General features: G+C 50.1%; 1 protein-coding gene across 9 annotated transcripts in view; it reads left to right on the top strand.

Annotated features, from left to right (window-relative positions):
* LOC146863620 (tropomyosin beta chain) overlaps nucleotides 1-22,135 on the top strand; it is a 236,049-nt gene that overhangs the window by 183,512 nt on the left and 30,402 nt on the right. For all 9 annotated transcript variants that reach the window (XM_085627665.1, XM_085627667.1, XM_085627680.1 and 6 more), the window contains 2 exons: nucleotides 11,991-12,108; nucleotides 14,486-14,556. In XM_085627665.1, coding sequence (XP_085483791.1) covers nucleotides 11,991-12,108; nucleotides 14,486-14,556 — 189 coding nt within the window. The remainder of the gene's footprint in view (nucleotides 1-11,990; nucleotides 12,109-14,485; nucleotides 14,557-22,135) is intronic.

Below are 22,135 nucleotides of genomic sequence, written 5' to 3'. Positions count from 1 at the left end.
TCATTTCAATTGTATTGTGTTCCGTGCGTTGTAGGGTTTCTTCATCTTGCTAACCGATCGGATGGCGTCTGGCCTCGGTGTCTGCCTGGGGCGGGAGTTCTTTGCTGTTCTTCCCTCCCCCTTCTTCCATCACTTCTGACTCAGCTATGACCCACTCACACAGCTCAACACTTGCAGGTCCCAGGGATGGCATTAGGGGAAGTTCGGTGGTTTGGATTGTGGGATCTGTCTTTGGGGTTTGTGGAGCAGGCATTGGGAATGAGTGAATGAAGAAATGTGTGAGGTACAAAGCACTGTTGTCCATTGGAAAGTTGCGGAATGGAGCAGGTACGTCGTTGTATTGGATGTCGTCATGGCAAGACTGTAGGAGGAGGGTGTTGGGCAGGTGCTTTGCAGAGGGTGGACAGACAGGACAGCGTGCGTGTACTGTGCAGGTAAGATAGTTTTGCAGCGTGAATCTTTCTGGATTCACTATGCTGTGCATTATTCCGCGATCTGGTGGTTGGGTCCAGATTCGTAGTCTTTCTTTTTTTTTTTTTTTTTCGTAGCCCAGTTGGGCGTCGACGTCCCACCATTTGGTGCACCTCTCGTGAAGTCGTCGTGCTTCCTGCGGAAGTCCACCTTTGGGGCGCCATCTTCAGATTCTTTTTTCCGCCGTTGGGTCTGGATCATCATCGAGAAGCTCCAGGATTTCAATCGAAGGAAGAAGGAGAAAACGCGAGTTTCGTCGAGAAAAAACAGCTGAGATAACAGAGAGGAATAAATTACATCCGGGACGCGAAGAAGGAAGAATTTCCAGGAATTTTCTTCGACGCACTTCGAGGATGCGCACTCAGAGGCTCTGAGCGCAATGGACAAGACACCATTCAAATTCTGCCCTAACTGCCACCACAAGTTCGCGCAGAAGGACCAACATCCGGTCTGCAACCTTTGCCTACCGATCGACCACCCGAGCAAGGACTGCAACACCTGTTCAGCTTTCGCGCCGAAGACGCTCAGAGTGAGAGAACGCCAGAGAAGAGCTAACTTCAGCATGGAAGGCAAAGGTAAGGCCCCGTCACTTTACGATCTGGGCCCTCTCCACCGACGATGAGGACAACATCTCCGAAGGACCCGACGTCTTCACGGTCGCAGAGACCGATACAAAAACGCCTGATGAGGTAAGAGAATCATCGAGTTCAAAACCCGCGAAAGGGCCTCGAAAACCCGAGACAGACTCTCGAAAATCTGAGTCAAAGTCCTCAAAAGGAGCACCGGCGCCGAAAATTTCGACGACCAAGGGTGGATCCATGGACAAAAGGCCGAGCGGATCCTGCGAGAAGGACTCCCTGGTGCCGAAGGACGCCGAAAGGTTGAGTTCGTCGAAAGCAGTCCACGAAGCGGGGCGTTCGACGCAGAAAGACAAGCCAGCGTCGACGCAAGCTCCGTCGAAAAGAGCCGCGGTCGACGTCGAAAGCATCTCCGAAATGGAGAAGAAGAAGAGAAGGCTCGAAGCGGAGATGGAGAGCATCCTTCAGAGGAAGAAGGAGTTCGACGCCAAATTGAAAGAATTCAGAATTCCAACGACTCCGTCGACGGACGTCGTCGAGATCGAGGAGCAGGACGAATTCTACGCCGAAGGGCTGCCGAGAGATCAAGAGGAGGAGGAAGAAGGCACCTACTATGAAGGCGAAGACGAGGATGCCGACCAGCAGTCGTTCTACGGCTCGGCGCCATCAACCACTCACGAACTGGATTGGCAAGATATCGACGCCGAAAATCCCGAAGAGCCCGTGGACACGTATCCTTCGAGGCCTTCGCCGCCAGACGACATCGGGGTGTATAATATGGTCGTCAGGAGTGCTGCAGCAGCCTTTGGGGTAAAACTAGACGAGGAGAAGCCGAAAGCTGATTTCCTTCTCGAGACCCTGCTCCCCATTCAGACGAGGAGCCAGTTCCTTCCCATGCTCCAAAGCGTAATGAACCAGGGGAAGGAAGCCTTTAAGGAGCCAGCAACATGCCGGTCCATCACGCCCAGGACGGAGAAGAAATACAAGCACTCCTCCCTGGACCCGCCTTACATCAAGGGAGCGGTCACTGCCGACTCCATCATCGCTTCCATGGCCAGGAGAAGGGCCAACGTGCCAGCGACCTCGGGGCCACCCCCCGATAAGGAAAGCAGGAGAATGGACCTCACTGGAAGGAAGGTCGAAAGGAACGCAGCAATGCACTGGCACATGGCGAACTCCAATGCGCTTCTCAATCGACACCAGTACCAGCACTGGGACGAGATGGGGGAGTTAGTCAAACACCTCCCTGAAGAGTACCGCCAAAGAGCATCCCACCTTGTAGAAGAAGGTAAAAACATAGCCAACTCATGCATTAAAACTGCATTGGACGGGGCGGAAACTTCCAGCAGACTAATGGCCATTGGGATCACCGAACGGAGACAGGCCTGGCTGAGAATCTCTGAATTCAAACAGGAGGTGCAGAGCAACATATTAAGCACCCCTTTCAACGGTGAAACACTGTTCGGGGCGACAGTGGACGAAAAACTCACCCAGCTGAAGAAAGAGAACGAGACGGCAAGGTCCATGGGGGCCCTACAGTTCAGGGGGATGAGAAGAGGCACTACAACTAGAAGACCCTACGGTAGAGGGGGTAACCAGCAGGGAACATCGCACCAGACGTTCCAGCAGGGACAGCAGGGTGAAAGTCACGGTCAGCAAAAGCAAAACTGGCAGTACCAGCCAAGGGGCCAGTCCTTTCGCGGGAGAGGAAACGGACGTGGCCAAAGGAGACGAGGGAGTGACCAACCCTCATCGAAGTGACTCGGCACGCATGGGGACGCTCACCCCCAACATACCCCCAGGGGTGAGGCGCAATGCAAAAACAACAAGGGGGAGAAGAGACCCAATCGCCTACGAACATCCAACACCCGTAGGCGGAAGGCTGGGACTCTACTTACAGGAATGGCAACGTATAACCACGGACAAGTGGATACTGAACGTCATACTACACGGTTACTGCGTGGACTTGGAGGGGACGCCTCCAAACAGAAAACCAAGACGAAGGCAACGCTCAGGTCAGGAGCTTGCTCAACTCAGAGAGGAAACACTGAAGCTGCTCGAAAAGAGAGCCATCGAGCCAGTGCCTTACAAGGAAAGGAACAAAGGGGTCTACTCGTACTACTTCGTGGTACCAAAAGTAGACGGAAATCTCAGACCCATCCTGGATCTGCGATACCTAAACAAATACGTCAGAACACAAAAGTTCAAAATGACATCACTACAGGAGGTGCTGCCCCAAATAAGGGACGGAGACTTCATGTCCACCGTGGACCTCAAGGATGCCTACCTGCACATCCCAATAAACAGAAGGCACAAAAGACTTTTAAGATTCAGCATCAACCAGGACCATTACCAATTCACGACCCTGGCCTTCGGGCTAAAATCAGCACCAAGGGTATTCACGAAATGCCTGTCGGCAGTCACAGCATACCTACGAAGGAAGGGGATTCATGTGTACCCTTACCTAGACGACTGGCTGATCAAAGCAAACACCCACGAAAAGTGCGAGAAACACGCAGCACAGGTGACAAAGACACTGACGAACCTGGGGTTCTCCATACACTGGGGGAAGTCATCAATGAAGCCAGAACAGGTGAAGATTTTCCTGGGAGCAAAAACCAACACCATAAACAGGACGGTCGTGCCCAGCGACAGGAGAGCAGAAGCCCTACTGAGGGAGACGAGCCTCTACCAGAAGGGGCGAGTTCTGACAGTGAGCAAGATCATGGGGATGATGGCGTCATGTATCCACCTGGTCCCGAATGTACGACTTCACATGAGACCATTCCAAGAATGGCTACTACAGCAATGGTCACAGGCAAGCGGAAGTTGGGAAGATCTAGTGGTTGTTACGCACGCAGTGCAGGAAGAGATAACTTGGTGGAACAGGGACAACATAACTACAGGGAAAAGCCTGGCACCACCAAACCCAACTGTGACCATCACCACGGATGCATCTCAAAGGGGATGGGGAGCACACATGGACCAACTCAGAGTGCGGGGTCTGTGGGCTCCGGCAGATGCGGTCAGACATATCAATTACCTGGAATTGAAGACTGTCCTGCTAGCCCTGAAGGCATTCCAGAAGCACCTGTACAACCAGAGAGTGTTGATTCAAACGGACAACACCACAACCATGTTTTATATCAACAAACAGGGTGGGACACAGTCGTTCCCCCTTTCCACTCTGGCACAGGAGATCTGGAGATCGGCCATACCTCTCAAGATAGACCTGCTCGCGATTCACCTACCAGGGAAGGACAATGTGGAGGCAGACTGGCTAAGCAGGCAGACCTCAGCTTCACACGAGTGGGAGCTCAATGGCCAGGAAACGCAGAAGCTTTTCCAGAGATGGGGAACTCCCACAATAGACCTCTTTGCAACACGCCAGAATGCAAAATGTCAAAGCTTCGCGTCCAGGCAACCAGATCAGCAATCCCAGGGAAATGCCCTATGGATAAGCTGGTCGAGGACATTTGCCTACGCCTTTCCACTGATACCCCTGTTGCACAGAGTGCTCGACAAGTGCAGAACCAGCAACATGACACTGATCCTGGTGGCACCACAGTGGGCAAGGCAGACTTGGTTCTCCCAAATTCTGGAAATGGCTCAAGGGAATCCCCACAGATTCACAAGAAGAAAGGACCTGCTCTCCATGCAGAACGGAGAGGTTCTACATCCAGAGCCAGAAAGCCTCAGCCTGGCGGCATGGCTCCTGAAGAGTTAGAGTTTGCGGACCTTAGATTGCCTCCAAGCACTATGCGAGTGCTGCGTGAGGCAAGGAGACCAACTACACGCAAATGCTATAGTGCAAAGTGGAAAAGATTTACAATATGGTGTGGCAAAAAAGGCCTGCAGAATAAAATGACAAAGGACTCAACAGTGCTGAGATACCTCACGCACCTTCTGAAAAGTAACCTCTGCTCCACCTCCCTAAGGGTACACCTAGCGGCGATAGTAGCCTACACAAGAGGGGAGAAGGGTGGAAGTTTCTTTACGTCGCAGGTAATAAAGAGATTCATGGAAGGAGCGAAAAGAATCGCGCCACCTAAAAGGTTGCCACCGCCGGCATGAAACCTCAACGTGGTCCTGACAGAACTTATGAAGGCACTGTTTGAACCCATACACAAGGCCTCAATGCAAATGTTGACTATGAAAACGGCTTTTCTGGTAGCCATAACCTCGCTACGCAGGGTGAGCGAACTGCAAGCACTAACGCTACAAGAGCCCTACATACAGATACACAAGGACAGGGTTGTCCTGAGAACGGACCCACACTTCATGCCTAAGGTCGTGTCGGCATTCCATTTGAACCAGAGTATTCAGATACCGAGTTTCTTTCAAAACCCAACTTCGAACGCAGAAAGGGCTCTACACACTCTAGACGCTAGGAGAGCCGTGATGCACTAAATTGAGAGGACCAAGGAGCACAGAAAAACTCAGCAGCTCTTTGTGTCCTTTGCATCAAGCTTCATGGGGAGACCAGTGACGAAGGGCACCATTGCTAGATGGATTGCACTAACTATACAGTTTTGCCACAATCAGGCAGGACAGGAGCTAACGGAGGGGCCTCAAGCTCACTCCACAAGGAAGAAAGGGGCAACCATTGCCTTTCTGGCAAACACGCCCATTCAGGACATATGCCTGGCGGCAACATGGGCTTCGGTGCACACGTTCACCAAGCACTACTGCGTGGACATACAGATGAACAAAGAAGCACAAGTAGGACAGAAGGTGCTTCAACACATATTCAACGACCAACGCTCATCTACCACCCAGCCGCCACAAAGATAACAAACCGCTACAAAGTCTATGCACAGCATAGTGAATCCAGAAAGATTCACGCTGCAAAACGAATAGTTTCTTACCTGTTGGTGTAGTTTTGCAGCTTGAAGATCTTTCTGGATTCACTAGCGAACCCACCCACCTCCGCCAGGAAGATGAGGCTGGAGGAAGAGGGGGGAAAAAAAGAAAAGTACAGAAGGAATTAAATACTACAGAAAAATGGACATATAAGTTAATCATTCGCCTAGGGTTAAAAAAAAAAAAAAAACCGAGAGGAAAAAAGAACCTGAAGATGGCGCCCCAAAGGTGGGACTTCCGCAGGAAGCACGACGACGTCACGAGAGGTGCACCAAATGGTGGGACGTCGACGCCCACCTGGGCTACGAAAAAAAAAAAAAAAAAGAAACACTACGAATCCGGACCCAACCACCAGATCGCGGAATAATGCACAGCATAGTGAATCCAGAAAGATCTTCAAGCTGCAAAACTACACCGACAGGTAAGAAACTATTCGTTCAGTCCTAGCTTGATGCAATGTAGAATTTGCACACTATAGTAACTGTGCAATTTTTATTCTGCAAAATGTGGAGTGTTTTTCATGTGTTTATATATTTCGGGTCTATGCCACCACTATTGCTTTGTGGTCATCTAATTTGCTTTGGGGTGTATGATTTTCCTACTCTTTTTTCAGAGTTTTCTCGGGGGAGAGCCCCCTAAACTCCGATTGTGACGGTCGTGCCCACTAGCCTAGCTCGCTCGTGATGCAACACACATCAACGGTTTTTGCGCCTCACCACTTTCAAATGCAACTAGCCTCCACTGATCGCCAGAGCTCTCTTATCTCCTATTACAGACCACTAACAATTTTGAACTTACAAAAAGAGGCATTTATTTGTGAGTTGGGGTGTAACATTAAAAAGGTGTAAAGAGACATTTGTCTCATTAGAGGCCTTTCCTTGAACCTCTTTGTATCAGTATGTTGTCTCATTAGAGGCCTTTCCTTGAACCTCTTTGTATCAGTATGTGTCTAGATTTATAGCTCATTTTTCTCCAGAAAGCCCATCCGTACATGTCGACAGGGTTGGAATTTTCCCTTCATTGTACAGCATATACTCCCCGCTCAATCGGGGCTGATTCTAATAATCTATAAAAATGAGCCCCGTTCGCCCAATTCTCAAGAACCCAGTGCTGGCACTATTGTACTGGACCACTGCAGACCGACCATGGCCCTCCCAGTCTTCTCTGAGATATTCTTCGTGTGTCGGGAAGCGTTTACAGTTTTATATGCGATTCAGCAGGTTGTGAACATGGGGCAGCCTGGTAGGGGGAGCAAATGGAGGGCTTTGAGGATCCATGAAGATCTATTCAATGTACTAGTGGCTTGACCCATCGGGCAGTGGCGCGAAGGGTGGTCATATGTGATGCTTGGGCACCGGCCAGTGTGGCACTGACCCTCTTCAGCAGAGAATGGGCCAGGCTGGGGCAGATGTTTTGAGGTCTGATCAGCGAAACTTGCCTTCATTACATGTGCCCTCTCCAGAGATGGTACCAGGAGAACCTTATGCAGGAATTCTCCCTTTCTGGGCAAGTCCCACAAGCTCTACAATGTACCTTATTTCTTTTTTATACAAGTTAACAGTTGCTTGTGAGTCTTTTATCCGACCCAGGATGACAGCCGACACAGCCGGGCGGCCTCCTTCATCGGGATCATCACGCGTCCTTGAGCACTGGGGCTGTACGAGCCGTTCACTCTCTTGCTGCGTCGTTCGCTTTAATATGGACCTTTCTCTTGGATGCAGACTGTCCCGGCTGTCAGTGTGAGACCCCCACGTGCGGTAGACTTTCTCCTGAGTTGGACATGAGCTGGCTTTGATTCGGGTAACGCTGGCTGCACCTTGGGTCAGTGTTGTGACCCTCCTTCCGCAGGTTCAAAGCATCTGAACTAAAGGGAGTAGTTCGAGGTCCGTTGTGTTACACCTCATCACTCACTGAAAGGAGTGAGGGGCGCAGCCTTTCATCTAAACTGCACTGGGGTCGCTGCTCACATCTGTATCACGTGTTCCCTCCAGGCCTCCTTTACTGAGTGTCAGGAAACTAAAGCAACATTGGTTAGTGTGTTCTGTACACACTCGGGGATGAGAGTGCTGGAAAGTTGCAGACTAAGCAATGAAGGGAGTGTTTTTAGGTTTACTTTATTTCGGTGCGACGCACATCCCTCCCTCCCCGTCGTTTACTCGTTATCCCCCCTGCGGTACGTGTCGTGAGGCTGCCGATGCTGCCCTGGTTCATGTGTTTTCATTCCTGGTGAAGCCACTCCCAGGTCCGCGCTGCCTCCGATTTTCCCCACCTCCTCCCTCACAGATGCCAAGTCTCCAGGGGAGGAGGGGAAACGCAAAAGGCAAACAAGCGCTGCAGCTGCCCTTTGTGCCTCCCTCCCAGTCAGGCGCTAACCTCCAACCACGGTGTAAATACCCCGATGCCACGGCTCACCCGTCCTTTGGCGCTGCTTGTTGAACACTTGACAGAAATACACGAGTCCGTTTTTTTGTCTGGGTGGAGCACTTTAGCGTGTACAAAACAGAAGGTTAAAACTATTGCCTTGTTTTATTTCGTGCATGGGTTGCTGTGCTTGGGCTGCTGAAGGGGACAGTCTCCTGAGCGTCAAGTCTGCAGACGCAGATTTATCCTCATTTGTAACTCGTAGGGTGAAAGCACAACGTTTCATGCGAGGTGGAGGGGCAGCCAAGAACGTGGGGCTGCATTTCTATAAAAAAAAGTAAATACATTTTTTTAAAAAGCAGGCAGGTGCCGCATTTCTTTCCCATTTGTATACTTTTGTAGCAATATCGGCATGCCAGGCTTTAGCTTGTCCTTTTCTGGTTCCCACATCTTACAGCTCTACTGTGCGCCTCCTCCGTTTTCCTCCATTAAAGTGACGTGCCTGGCTGCGTTTTAGGCTTTTTTTCTCCTTTTTAGGTCAACACATAAATAAATGGCTTTGTGAGTTACAATGCCAATAGCTCAAGCTCTAATAAATGCGAGACCTATTGCATTGCAAATGCTTGTTCTTATTTGTTCCCCACTGTGCCAATCTTGTGTCAGTCCCACCCAAGGAGCAGACCCTCTTTGTGACTGGCAGGCTTCTGTGCACTGTCCATGATTGTCCTTTTGGGTAACAGTCCACAGCAGTGCATGTGTGTTCCATTTGTCTCCCGTGTGTCCTTCTTCCCCCTGCACTCTGTGGTGCTCTCAGCCGCCTGTACTTTCCCCATCCCATTCGTGTCGTGCTTGCCCTCCTATCCTTCCCCTGCATTGCTTTTCAGCTTCTCCCTCTCCACCTTGCCCTCATTTGCCCATTCATTCCCCTCAAGTGCTCCCCTTTGCACGCTCTGTGTGTCTTCTGCTTCCCCTCATCCAAGCCCTCCATCTTGCTTCCCCGAAACTGTGCCCACGTGATGCTTCCGCCCCCTCGTGGCTTGTTCTCACCCGCTTTAAGAAAATGTTTTCATGCATTGCAGGTCTTTCCCAGGCAGCGCTTGAGGTGTAATTTCAAGACCTGCTGTATTCACCATAAGGGGAAGAAACTCCACCCATATTTTTAATTGGCTCCTGACCTTTGTAAATGGTGGCTTTTCATTGGTCAATAGGCTTAGTAGTTCCTCCTTAGTACCTCCTTTTCTGTTCCTGCAACCTCCTATGAGGGCGACCCCTGTTACTCTGTAGGTTTTAATTACGAACAATATTTTCTTTAAGGGATTTCTCCTGCCTGCAAAATGCTCTTCCACGACAGTTTTTTATTTTTTTATTTAACTAGCGTGACATGCCTCCGCACTAATAATGACGGACGCACTTTCCTTTTGTTCCTTACAAGCGCCAAACGCAACAGCATGCCTTTGTTTAAAATATATTTACTTAATTTTTTACAATGGCAGCACCTTATGCTTTAGCTTTAAACATTTTTAATCTAAAACGCAGGTGCTGCCATTGCTTTAAAAGTAAAGAAATACAAATAAAATGTGCATTTTTTTCTAATTCTTTACTTCACCTGCGCTTTAGCTTAAGATGTTCAAAGCCTAAGGGTGGGTACCGCCATTGTAACAAAAGTAAAGAAATGGGAAGAAAAAAAAAGATTGCGGCCACCAGTTTTTCCCTATTTGTTTACACACCTTAAAAGTGACAATGCTTTTGTGTGCCTACAAATGGTGACTCCAACCATACCACAAGTGAGACCTGTTGGCTTAGCCTGTGCTTGTTGTCTTCTGTCCTCTTGATCGAGTCCCTGGACTTGGTGTTGCCGAGCCTTATCCATGAGAGCACAATGGACATCTGAGGGCCCCGCATGCTTTTATCGCAGCCTGCTTCATCTTTGATACATGAAAGGCTGGGATGTGGCCCACTAGGCATGTGTTTCCCATTTGAAAGGGACAACGCCGAGTGCTTTTCAAAATTCCACCTCATCCATTTGTCCATGATTTACCAGCTCTGCACGCGGGGAGTCACAGGTAAGAGGGTGAAGAACTGGTAGGACACATGGTATATATCTCAGATGGGTGCACTATGGGCTCCTGTTGTGAGGTGAGAGCTAACACCCACAGGGGCCGGTGGACAAACAGGGGCCAGTGGGCACACAGGGGCAGGTGGGCACACAGGGGCAGGTGGGCACACATGGACAGGATGGGCACACGGGCAGGTGGGCACACGGGCAGGTGGACACACAACGGCAGGTGGACACACAGGGGCAGGTTGTTGCCCATGGGCAGGATAGACACACAGGGGCAGGATGGACACACAGGGGCAGGATGGACACACACGGGCAGGATGGACACACACGGGCAGGATGGACACACAGGGGCAGGTGGACACACAGGGGCAGGTGGACACACAGGGGCAGGTGGACACACAGGGGCAGGTGGGCACTCTGGGGCAGGGTGGACACACTGGGGCAGGGTGGACACACTGGGGCAGGGTGGACACACAGGGGCAGGATGGCTCAGGGGCAAGTGGGCACACAAGGGCAGGATGGACACACAGGGGCAGGATGGACACACAGGGGCAGGATGGACACACAGGGGCAGGTGGGCACACAAGGGCAGGTGGGCACACAGAGGCATGTGGACACACAGAGGCATGTGGACACACAGGGCAGGTGGGCACACATTGGCAGGTGGACACACAGGGGAATGTGGAAAGGAGAAGTTTCACTGAGCAGGAGGGGATACAGCAGACCACTGAGGGCTTGGAGAACCCTTCCTCCCCCCTCAGGGAGGGACCTGGAGGATGCCATGAAATCTATGGACAAAGGAGGGCCACTGCAATAGAAACCCACCCTCCTTTACACACACCCACCACCCTCTGCACCGGTGAGGGGGATTGTGTGAAGCAGCATACATCCTCTACACGAAGACGAGGCTTCCAACATGAAGCCGGACAGGCTCACCCAGGGTCACGAATGAAGACGTGGCACTACCTCTGCAGTTTTGGGCAAGTTGAGTTGAGTTTGCTCCCACTAGCAAATAGTGGCAACAAACTGGCTTCATCAATTAAATAATAACTGCTAATTGAGGGTGAATTTTAGGATAGAAGTGCTCACAATACAGTACACACTATATCTCTGCGATACCCACGTACTGCTGTGCTTTGAAAGGAGAAATGCCCACCCAACATCCCCTAGAAAACCCTAGGTTTAGTAAACAATAACACAGCCTTAAGCACACATAAAATTATGTACACATAAATTAAATTAATATTCAATCTTGGTCTTCGATTCTTGATATTAGATCATTACTATTCTTTGCCAACACGTGTTTCATCGTAAATGGTCATCTCGCCCCATGGCTTCGTCAGGGCTTAAATTCAAACAAAAAAGGCTCCATTTTATACAGGCCAAACATTGGTCATACAGTGTGAAACCATCACCCTGTGACATCATATTTGGATAATCGTTCAGTATTCATCGAGGACATTACTTGCCGTATTCCTGCATCGTCATCGGTTTGCGTCAACCCAGCCCTAAATTGAGCACAGCTAGTCCAACTGCTGGTTGGATCTGTCCAGTGTTTGTGATGTTTTGAGTCGTGAAGTATGTTACGAGGGACACTGTTTGTCACTCCACGCTCTGGTGTTGGCTCCTGACGAGTTGTGTTCCTTCTTCTACAGAGGTATGAAGGTCATCGAAAACAGGGCCACCAAGGACGAGGAGAAGATGGAGATCCAGGAGATGCAGCTGAAAGAAGCCAAACACATAGCAGAAGAGGCTGACCGTAAATACGAGGAGGTGGGTGATCGACTGTCCTGAGTCTGAGATGAGCCGCAGGGGGTTACTCGTTGTTCTGAGTCTGAGATGAGCCACAGGGGGTTACTCACTGTCCTGAGTCTGAGATGAGCCGCAGGGGGTTACTTGTCGTTCCGAGTCTGTGATAGGTTGGAGATGGGTACTTATTCTGAGTCTGTGATAGGTTGGAGATGGGAACCTGTCGTTCTGAGTCTATGGTAGGTTGGAGATGGGTACTTGTCCTTCTGAGTCTATGATAGGTTGGAGATGGGTACTTGTCCTTCTGAGTCTATGATAGGTTGGAGATGGGTACTTGTCCTTCTGAGTCTGTGATAGGTTGGAGATGAGAACTTGTCGTTCTGAGTCTATGATAGGTTGGAGATGGGTACTTGTCATTCTGAGTCTGTGATAGGTTGGAGATGGGTACTTATTCTGAGTCTGTGATAGGTTGGAGATGGGAACCTGTCGTTCTGAGTCTATGGTAGGTTGGAGATGGGTACTTGTCCTTCTGAGTCTATGATAGGTTGGAGATGGGTACTTGTCCTTCTGAGTCTATGATAGGTTGGAGATGGGTACTTGTCCTTCTGAGTCTATGATAGGTTGGAGATGGGTACTTGTCCTTCTGAGTCTGTGATAGGTTGGAGATGAGAACTTGTCGTTCTGAGTCTATGGTAGGTTGGAGATGGGTACTTGTCATTCTGAGTCTATGATAGGTTGGAAATGGGTCACTAGGGGGTTAGAGATGGGTCACTAGGGGGTCAGAGATGGGTCACTAGGGGGTCAGAGATGATTCACTAGGGGGTCTGAGAAATGGGTCACTAGGGGCTCAGAGATGGGTCACTAGGGGCTAAGAGATGGGTCACTAGGGGGTCAGAGATGGGTCACTAGGGGGTCGGAGATGGGTCACTAGGGCCTCAGAGATGGGTCACTAGGGGCTGTGAGATGGGTCACTAGGGGGTCAGAGATGGGACACTAGGGGGGTTACAGATGGGTCACTAACACAGTCTCAGCGCCTGTGATGGTTAAGGTGCTCAGAGATGGCCCACTTAGCCTCAGTGAAGTACCAGAAGCCGTAGGTGAGGCTCTAACGCAGTCTCAGTCAATGTGAAGGGGTAGGGGCTCAGAGATTAGTCGCTAGGGGGTTAGAGATGGGTCACTAGAGGGTCGGAGATGGGTCACTAACACAGTCTCAGTGCCTGTGAAGGGGCTCAGAGATGGGTCACTAGGGGGTCAGAGATGGGTCACTAACACAGTCTCGGTGCCTGTGATGGTTAAGGGGCTCAGAGATGGGCCACTAGAGGGTCGGAGATGGGTTACTAACGCAATCTCAGCGCCTGTGAAGGGTAAGGGCTCGGAGATGGGTCACTAGGGGGGGTCAGAGATGGGTCACTAGGGGCTCAGTGATGGGTCACAAACGCAGTTGCAGCGCCTGTGAAGGATTTGGGGCTCAGAGGTGGTTCACTAGGGGCTCAGAGATGGGTCACTAGGGGGTCAGAGATGGGTCACTAGAGGGTCAGAGATGGGTCACTAATGCAGTCGCATCACCTGTGAAGGGTTAGGGGCACTGAGATGGGTCACTAGGGGGTCAGAGATGGGTCACTAGGGTTTAGAGATGGGTCACTAGGGGGTCAGAGATGAGTCACTAGGGGGTCTGAGTAATGGGTCACTAGATGGTCAGAGATGGGTCACTAGGAGGTCGGACACTAGGAGGTCGGAGATGGGTCACTAGGGGGTCGGAGATGGGTCACTAGGGGCTGTGAGATGGGTCACTAGGGGGAACTAGGGCGGGGTTAGAGATGGGTCGCTTACACAGTCTCAGTGCCGGTGAAGGGAAGGGGCTCAGAGATGGGTCGCTAGGGGCTCAGAGATGGGTCACTAACACAGTCTCAGCGCCTGTGCAGAGGTAGGGGTTGAGAGATGGGTCGCTAGGGGGTCAGAGATGGGTCACTAGGGGCTCCGAGATGGACAACTAACCACAGTCTCAGTGCCTGTGCAGAGGTAGGGGCTAAGAGATGGGTTACTAGGGGGTCAGAGATGGGTCACTAGGGCCTCAGAGATGGGTCACTAGGGCCTCAGAGATGGGTCACTAGGGCCTCAGAGATGGGTCACTAGGGCCTCAGAGATGAGTCTCTAGGGGTTCAGAGATGGGTCACTAGGGGTTCAGAGATGGGTCACTAGGGGTTCAGAGATGAGTCACTAGGGGCTCAGAGATGGACCTCTAACACAGTCCCAGCCCCTGTGCAGGGGTAGGGGCTCAGAGATGGGTCACTAGGGGGGTTAGAGACGGGCCACTAACACTGTCACAATGTCAGTGAAGGGAGCACGAGTCCTGTGGTCAAACCTTAGGGTCTAATATTCCACTTTCTTCTGCACTCCGCAGGTGGCTCGAAAGCTCGTCATCCTGGAGGGGGAGCTAGAGCGCTCGGAGGAGAGAGCAGAGGTGGCTGAGAGGTAAGCACTGGCGCCACCACACACCATGCTGGAATGGGAGGGTCTATTTAACTTATTCAGTTCTTACTGCCCCCCCCCACCCCAATCCTTTTAGGGGCTCCAAGCATGTTTGAGGAAAGCCAAGTATCTTTCTTTCAAACAGCGTTGGCTATTTGTTGTCGAGGGCCTACGGCCTACAATACAATACACGGAGAGGGCCTTGAGCCCGCCCCTTGATGACGATTGGATGGATTTCTTGTCGATCTCAGTTCTCTGCTCCTCAATCCTTCTTGCTAGAGTCTTCTAATATTCAGGGCATTGCTTCTTTACATCATTTTTGATTGGATGGGCTACATCCTTCCACTGCTGACGTGAGGACAAGCACCTGATTTAGATTTTGGCGGACGGGTTACCCCATCACAACGGTGACGGGTATCCCTTCTGCCGAAATATAAACACTATAATATCCTATGGGATTTATATTTCAGCAGACGGGATATCCGCACTGTTGTGGCGGGGTAGACCATCCGCCGAAATCTAAATACATTGGGAGTGCCTCACAGTCCTCTCGCTCCTCCCTAGCTCTGTTTATTATTATTACTTTGTCATGAGAGCATTCTGCTAGTGTGCCACGTGCTTGCCCTCTATCTGTCCTGCTTCCGGCGTATACTTTGTTTCTAATTTACCATGCCAACTGCGGCACCGCGTGTGTAACGTGTTGGAGATTGCAGAAGTACTGATGATTAGCGTGTGCTACTGTTCCTCGGCTGTCGCTTTCTGGTTGTTTGTTGCTATAAATCGTGTATATTCTTATTTTGGATATATTGTTCAGATGTACGAGGTGGATAAGCTTTGGCAGCGCGCCGCCACGTCACTATGCTGCCTGCCTCCGGGTTGTTGGCTAAATACCGGTGTACATTTTGAAGTGACAATAAAGGTTTTTTTAAAAAAAAAAAAAAAAAAAATTACCATGCCAAAATGGCCATCCACCATCTTTGAATGGTAAATTAAAATACGTATAAAATACAATATTTAAAAATTATTTAAAGTTGGCAGCTGCACTTCTGTGTGCATGCTATGGATGTCGTTTGGGGCTCACCAGGGGTCGCAGCTGCGACCCCTGGCACTGCCTTTGCAACCCCTGACCTCGGAGGTGGCAAAATCAGTACCAGGAACTCAGGGGCAGCTCGTCCTTTTGATCAGTTTGGACTTGCATTTCCTTGTTTTCTGTCAATTTTTACTACAGTAATAGTGACGAATATTATATCATTCACTATTAGTGTAATAAAGAGTGGATTACAATTAGCTGGACAGTGACCATCCCTATCAGGTAAGGTAAGCAATAAATGCTTTTAAATGGATGTTGTGTGCATGCTGGCGGGGGAGAGTGTGTTTATGTAAGAGTGTGCTGTGTGTATGTGTAAGCATGCATGAGTGCGTGTAAGTAAAGGTAAATGGCATGTGATGTCACTTCCGCTACCCCTGGCATGTTGGTTAATTGACGTTCATGGTGCATGCATGCACAGCGACCATCCTGGTGGGAAACAGTGTGTTCGAGGCATATGAGCTGCAGATCACACACTGAGGATAAGATCGCCATCTGGTGTTGGGCTCGGATGATTGCAGGTTGTTGTTGTCTTCGGAAGAAGCCTTTGGTCACGAGGTTGGTGACTCCTCCCCTGGACAACAGTGCGCATGGGCATCCACTCCATCGTCAGATTGTTTTTTTCCGCCATTGGGTTCGGATGAACTTTTTTCCGCTCCAGCAGAAAACTTCTAGCAATCAATTTAACTCCTTAATCTTCATTCCATCGACGTCGAAATCAACTCGGACCGGTTCCGGAAGCGGCTGATGGACAGGACACCCTTCAAAAAATGCCCCCAGTGTGGAGCGAAGTTCCCCCACAGTGACCACCACGAGGTTTGTAACCTCTGCCTGTCGCCGGAACACAACGAGTCCACCTGTCCAGCTTGTGCCGCTTTCCGTTCGAAGAAGACTCTCCGGGACCGAAGAGCTCGACGCCATATTATGGCCAAACCAGCTCCAGAACCGGAGGACATCTTTGCTCAAGATGTTCCCGAAGACGACACCGAAGATCTCGAGATCGTGTCCGAGGCCGACGATTCCGATGACCTCATCACTCCAGGGCAGCGTGTGAGTACCACCCCCCCTGCCCCTGCCCCATCCAAAAAAGCATTGGTCAAGACTCCGCCAGCTGGGCCCAGTCGCGACCGGAAATCCTCTTCAGAAGCCCCGCCCTCGGGCCCGGCTCCGAAGACATCTAAGCCTGTAGGTGGCTCGGGCTCGAGCAAACCTCATCTGATTGTGCCTTTAACACCCTCAGCACCGAAAAAAACACTATCGGCACCGAAACAGGCTTCAAGACCGAAATCTCCATCGGCACCGAAACGTTCCTTGGCACCGAAGTCTCCACCGGCGCCGAAACGTTCTTCGACATCGATGCCTAAAAGTCCCTCGGCACCGAAACATACATCGGCACCGAAAACTCCATCGGCTCCGAAAAATCCATCGGACCCGAAACATCCTTCGGCACCGAAAACATCATCGGCACCGAAAACTACGTCCACACCGAAAAAAGCTCATAAAGACCCGAAGCGGACGTCGCCGCCACCACCTTCGGAGCCAGATGAACTTTTTCGACCAGATCCTACTCAAAAGCGGATCTACATCAATCCTAACACTGGACATGTGACTGCCATCCCATATAAAAAACGGAAGCTGGACACTACACCTCCCCCAGCTCCCATACGAAAAAAGGACTGTGCCACTTCACCACTTCGTCCTTCCTCTCCTGTTTTACCTTCTAACCCGTCCCCCCCTCCTCCTCCTGTTTCTCCTTTACCTTTACCTTTACCATCTCCCTATCATTCACCTCCTCCACAGGAGGATAATGATGACTTAGGGGGAGGGGCGGACCCTGATTTATTTAATGATCCTGTTGATCCAACCGACCCGTTTACTTTTCCAGACACAGCACCGGTAGATGACTGGTCTTATCCAATACCTGACATGCCTGACCCCACTACCTACCCCTCCAAGCCCTCCCCTCCTGATGACCACCTAGGGTTTGGCCAACTAATAAATAGGGCAGCAACGTTCCATGGTGTCACTATGCACACGGACCCCCTTGAGGAGGATTTTCTCCTCGATACCTTTGAGCAGTCACAAAAAACTGTTCATATACTTCCCATGATTAAAGGGGTTATAAAGCATGCCACTGACGTCTTTAAAGACCCTGTTCGAGCGAGGGTTCTCAACCCCCGCATCGAAAAAAAGTACCGACCAGCCCCGCAGGACCCTGCATACATTAAAGCCCAGCTCCCTTTAGACTCCTTGGTCGTATCAAATGCCAGGAAGCGCATTAACTCACAGACAACTGGAGAAACGCCCCCCCCAGACAAGGAGTCTAAGCTTTTAGAGGCCTCAGGCAAACGAGTCGCCGCACAGGCGGCGAACCACTGGCGTATTGCCAATACCCAGGCCCTGTTAGCTCGGTATGACAGGGCACATTATGACCAACTTGAGGACCTTATGCAACATCTGCCTGAACCCTTTAAGTCCCAGGCCACTGACCTCATTCAAGAAGGCAAATTAATATCTAATGCCTCCATTAAATGCGCCTTAGATGCGGCAGACACTGCTTCTAGGGCGGTCAATACTAGCGTCTTACTCAGACGACATGCCTGGCTCCGTATTTCCGGTTTTAAACCGGAGGTTCAAACCGCAATTCTGGCTCAACCTTTCAACCAAGAGCAGTTATTTGGCCCTGCAGTTGATACTGCATTAGAAAAAATGAAGAAGGATAATGAAACTGCCAAGTCTATGGGAGCACTGCAGTCTCCTCAAAACCGGGGTTCCTTTCGTCGCTCCTTTTATAGAGGAGGCTCCAAAAACACATCAACTGAGACCACGTCCACCTTTAAAAATTCTGGACAAACATCCCCTAACAGAGGATATTTTCGAGGGGGTTATAGGGGAAACAATAACAAAGGTCGAGGACGGGGCAACAACAACACCCGCACCTCCCCAGCCACCAAACAGTGACTTGCCACCACTCCCCCCAGACCATTCCACTCCGGTCGGGGGGCGGCTCCAACAATTCCTACCTGTCTGGACTTCCATCACCACAGACAGATGGGTAAGACAAATTATCCAGTCTGGCTACTGCCTCGAACTCATACAATCCCCCCCAAACATACCGCCCAAACAACGTCCAATGTCCTCACATCATCTCTCTCTCCTCAAACAAGAAGTTCAATCCCTGTTACAAAAACATGCGATAGAACCAGTCCCCCTTCAACATCAGGGAAAAGGGGTATATTCTCTATACTTCCTCATTCCCAAAAAGGACAAAACACTAAGGCCCATACTGGATCTCAGACTACTAAACCAGTATATACATTCGGATCATTTTCATATGACCACTCTCCAACAAGTCCTCCCACTTTTACAACAGGGAGACTTCCTTGCCACATTAGACCTCAAGGACGCATACTTTCACATCCCTATGCATCCCGCTCACAGAAAATATCTACGATTTGTGGTAGATGGGCAACACTATCAATTTACAGTCCTCCCATTCGGAGTAACAACGGCACCCAGAGTGTTCACCAAGTGCCTAGCAGTCGTGGCAGCGCACCTCAGAAGACAACAGATCCATGTCTTCCCCTATCTAGACGATTGGCTCATAAAAGCCAATACTCACCAAAAATGCGTTCTCCACACTCATCGCACGATTCAAACTCTCCACGATTTGGGATTCACTATCAACTACCCCAAATCCCACCTACAGCCTTCCCACTTACATCAGTATCTAGGAGCAACCATAGATACATCCAAAGCCATTGCTTATCCCAGCACTGCCAGGATAGCCAGTATACAAAATCTCATCTCTCAATTTCAAACTCATCCATCTCTTCCAGCAAGAGTGTTCATGCAGCTCCTAGGCATGATGGCGTCATGCATCTCCATAGTCCCACACGCACGACTTCAAATGCGTCCCTTACAGGAATGTTTAGCACAACAGTGGAACCAAGCTCACGGACAACTTACCGATCTGGTGTTGGTGGACAGTCGCTCACTTCGCTCACTGAAATGGTGGAACACCATCAACCTGTCCAAAGGGCGACCGTTCTTAGAGCCTCTTCCACAAGTTGTGCTAACTACCGACGCATCTCTCACGGGGTGGGGAGCCCACCTCCTTCACCATACCACTCAGGGCAGATGGACCAGTCAACAAAAACTGCTCCACATCAACCACCTGGAACTCTTAGCAGTGTTCCTAGCACTAAAATCCTTTCAAGTTCACCTAAAGAACAAAACTGTCCTCATACGCACAGACAACATGACGACAATGTATTATATACAGAAACAGGGAGGGACACACTCTCTCCAACTGTCCCAACTGGCACAGCAAATCTGGAGATGGGCAATTCCCCAAAACATCTATCTGTTAGCAGAACATCTCCCAGGGATCCACAATCAAGTGGCCGACCTCCTAAGTCGCCACACACAGCAGATCCACGAATGGGAACTACACCCCAAGGTTCTACTCCCCTTCTTCCAAAAGTGGGGACAACCAGACATAGACCTGTTCGCCACTCCCGAAAACACAAAATGCCCAACCTTCGCCGCCAGGTTTCCACACCCACAGTCCAAGGGCAATGCCCTATGGATGAACTGGTCAGGCAGATTTGCGTACGCCTTTCCGCCTCTCCCACTAGTTCCATTTGTGGTACGCAAACTGAAACAACAGTCACTAACACTAATACTAGTGGCTCCCACTTGGGCACGTCAACCGTGGTTCACCACACTTCTAGAACTATCCTTAGTTCCACATCAAAGGCTACGCCTCTCCCCGGATCTATTAACCCAGAACCATGGAGAAATCAGACACCCAGATCCTCAAACACTGAACCTAGCGATCTGGCTCCTGAGGTCTTAGAGTTCGGTTACCTCAATCTCCCTCCAGACTGTATGAATATCATAAAGGAAGCCAGACGCCCTACTACTAGAGCGTGTTATGCCGCCAAATGGAAACGATTTGCCATCTACTGCGCTAATAATGACATACATCCATTGGACGCTTCCATCCAAAACATCATTTGCTATCTACTACACTTGCAAAGATGCAATCTAGCGTATTCCTCTATACGTTTACACCTAGCAGCCTTGGCAGCCTACTTGCAAAATAGGCAACACCTGTCCCTTTTTAAGGTACCAGCCATCAAAGCGTTTATGGAAGGTCTCAAAAGAATCCTTCCCCCAAGATTGCCACCTGCACCAGTGTGGAATCTCAATGTGGTTCTAACAAGACTCATGGGTCCCCCATTTGAACCTATGCACAAATGTGAATTACAATTCCTAACATGGAAGGTAGCTTTCCTTATCGCAATCACTTCCCTACGCAGAGTAAGTGAAATACAAGCCCTTACACTAGAGGAACCTTTCTTACAACTACACCGTAACAAAGTGGTTCTTAGGACAAACCCTAAATTTCTTCCAAAAGTGATTTCCCCTTTCCACCTTAACCAATCAGTGGAGCTACCGGTCTTTTTCCCAAACCCAGACTCCGTAGCTGAAAGGGCCCTACATACCTTAGATGTCAAAAGAGCCTTGCTTTATTACATCGACAGGACAAAACCCTTTCGAAAGACAAAACAACTCTTTGTTGCTTTCGCACCACCACATAAAGGCAACCCAATTTCCAAATCAGGTATAGCCCGGTGGATAGTTAAATGCATCCAAATATGCTACCTCAAGGCTAAACGTACACTTACAGTTCCCCCTAGGGCGCACTCCACGCGTAAAATAGGGGCTTCTATGGCCTTCTTAGGTAACATTCCCTTAGAAGACATTTGCAAGGCAGCCACCTGGTCTACCACGCATACCTTCACTAAACACTATTGTGTTGATGTGCAGGCCAAACAACAGGCCTCCGTGGGCCAGGCTGTCCTTAAAACTTTATTTCAAGCTGCTGCAACGGATACAGGCGACCACCGCTAAGGGGAAGCACTGCTGTATAATCTATCCTCAGTGTGTGATCTGCAGCTCATATGCCTCGAACGGAATATGCTACTTACCAGTATGCATCTGTTCTTGGCATGTAGAGCTGCAGAGTCACACACGCCCGCCCGCCTCCCCGGGACCTGTATCTGTTCCAGCATCCGTCTTACTTAGACATTACACATGGACATCCTTTCTTTCATTTCTATACACTCCATCTTTTCCCATCATGGCGAAAAACAATCTGACGATGGAGTGGATGCCCATGCGCACTGTTGTCCAGGGGAGGAGTCACCAACCTCATGACCAAAGGCTTCTTCCGAAGACAACAACAACCTGCAATCATCCGAGCCCAACACCAGATGGCGATCTTATCCTCAGTGTGTGACTCTGCAGCTCTACATGCCAAGAACAGATGCATACTGGTAAGTAGCATATTCCTTACGTCGCTGTTTCCACAACGCAATGGCTTTACAACGCGGTTGTTACAATGACCGCGTTGTTACTACGCGTGCCATTACATCGCAAGTCGTATCAACAACTTGCTGTAGGGGGCGTGCAACACCAGGGAAT

The sequence above is a fragment of the Triturus cristatus genome, chromosome 2_1 (genome assembly GCF_964204655.1).
Source record: "Triturus cristatus chromosome 2_1, aTriCri1.1, whole genome shotgun sequence".
Lineage (NCBI taxonomy): Eukaryota > Metazoa > Chordata > Amphibia > Caudata > Salamandridae > Triturus > Triturus cristatus.
Note: the sequence above shows the minus strand (reverse complement) of the source record. Positions and strands in the feature narration are given on the sequence as shown.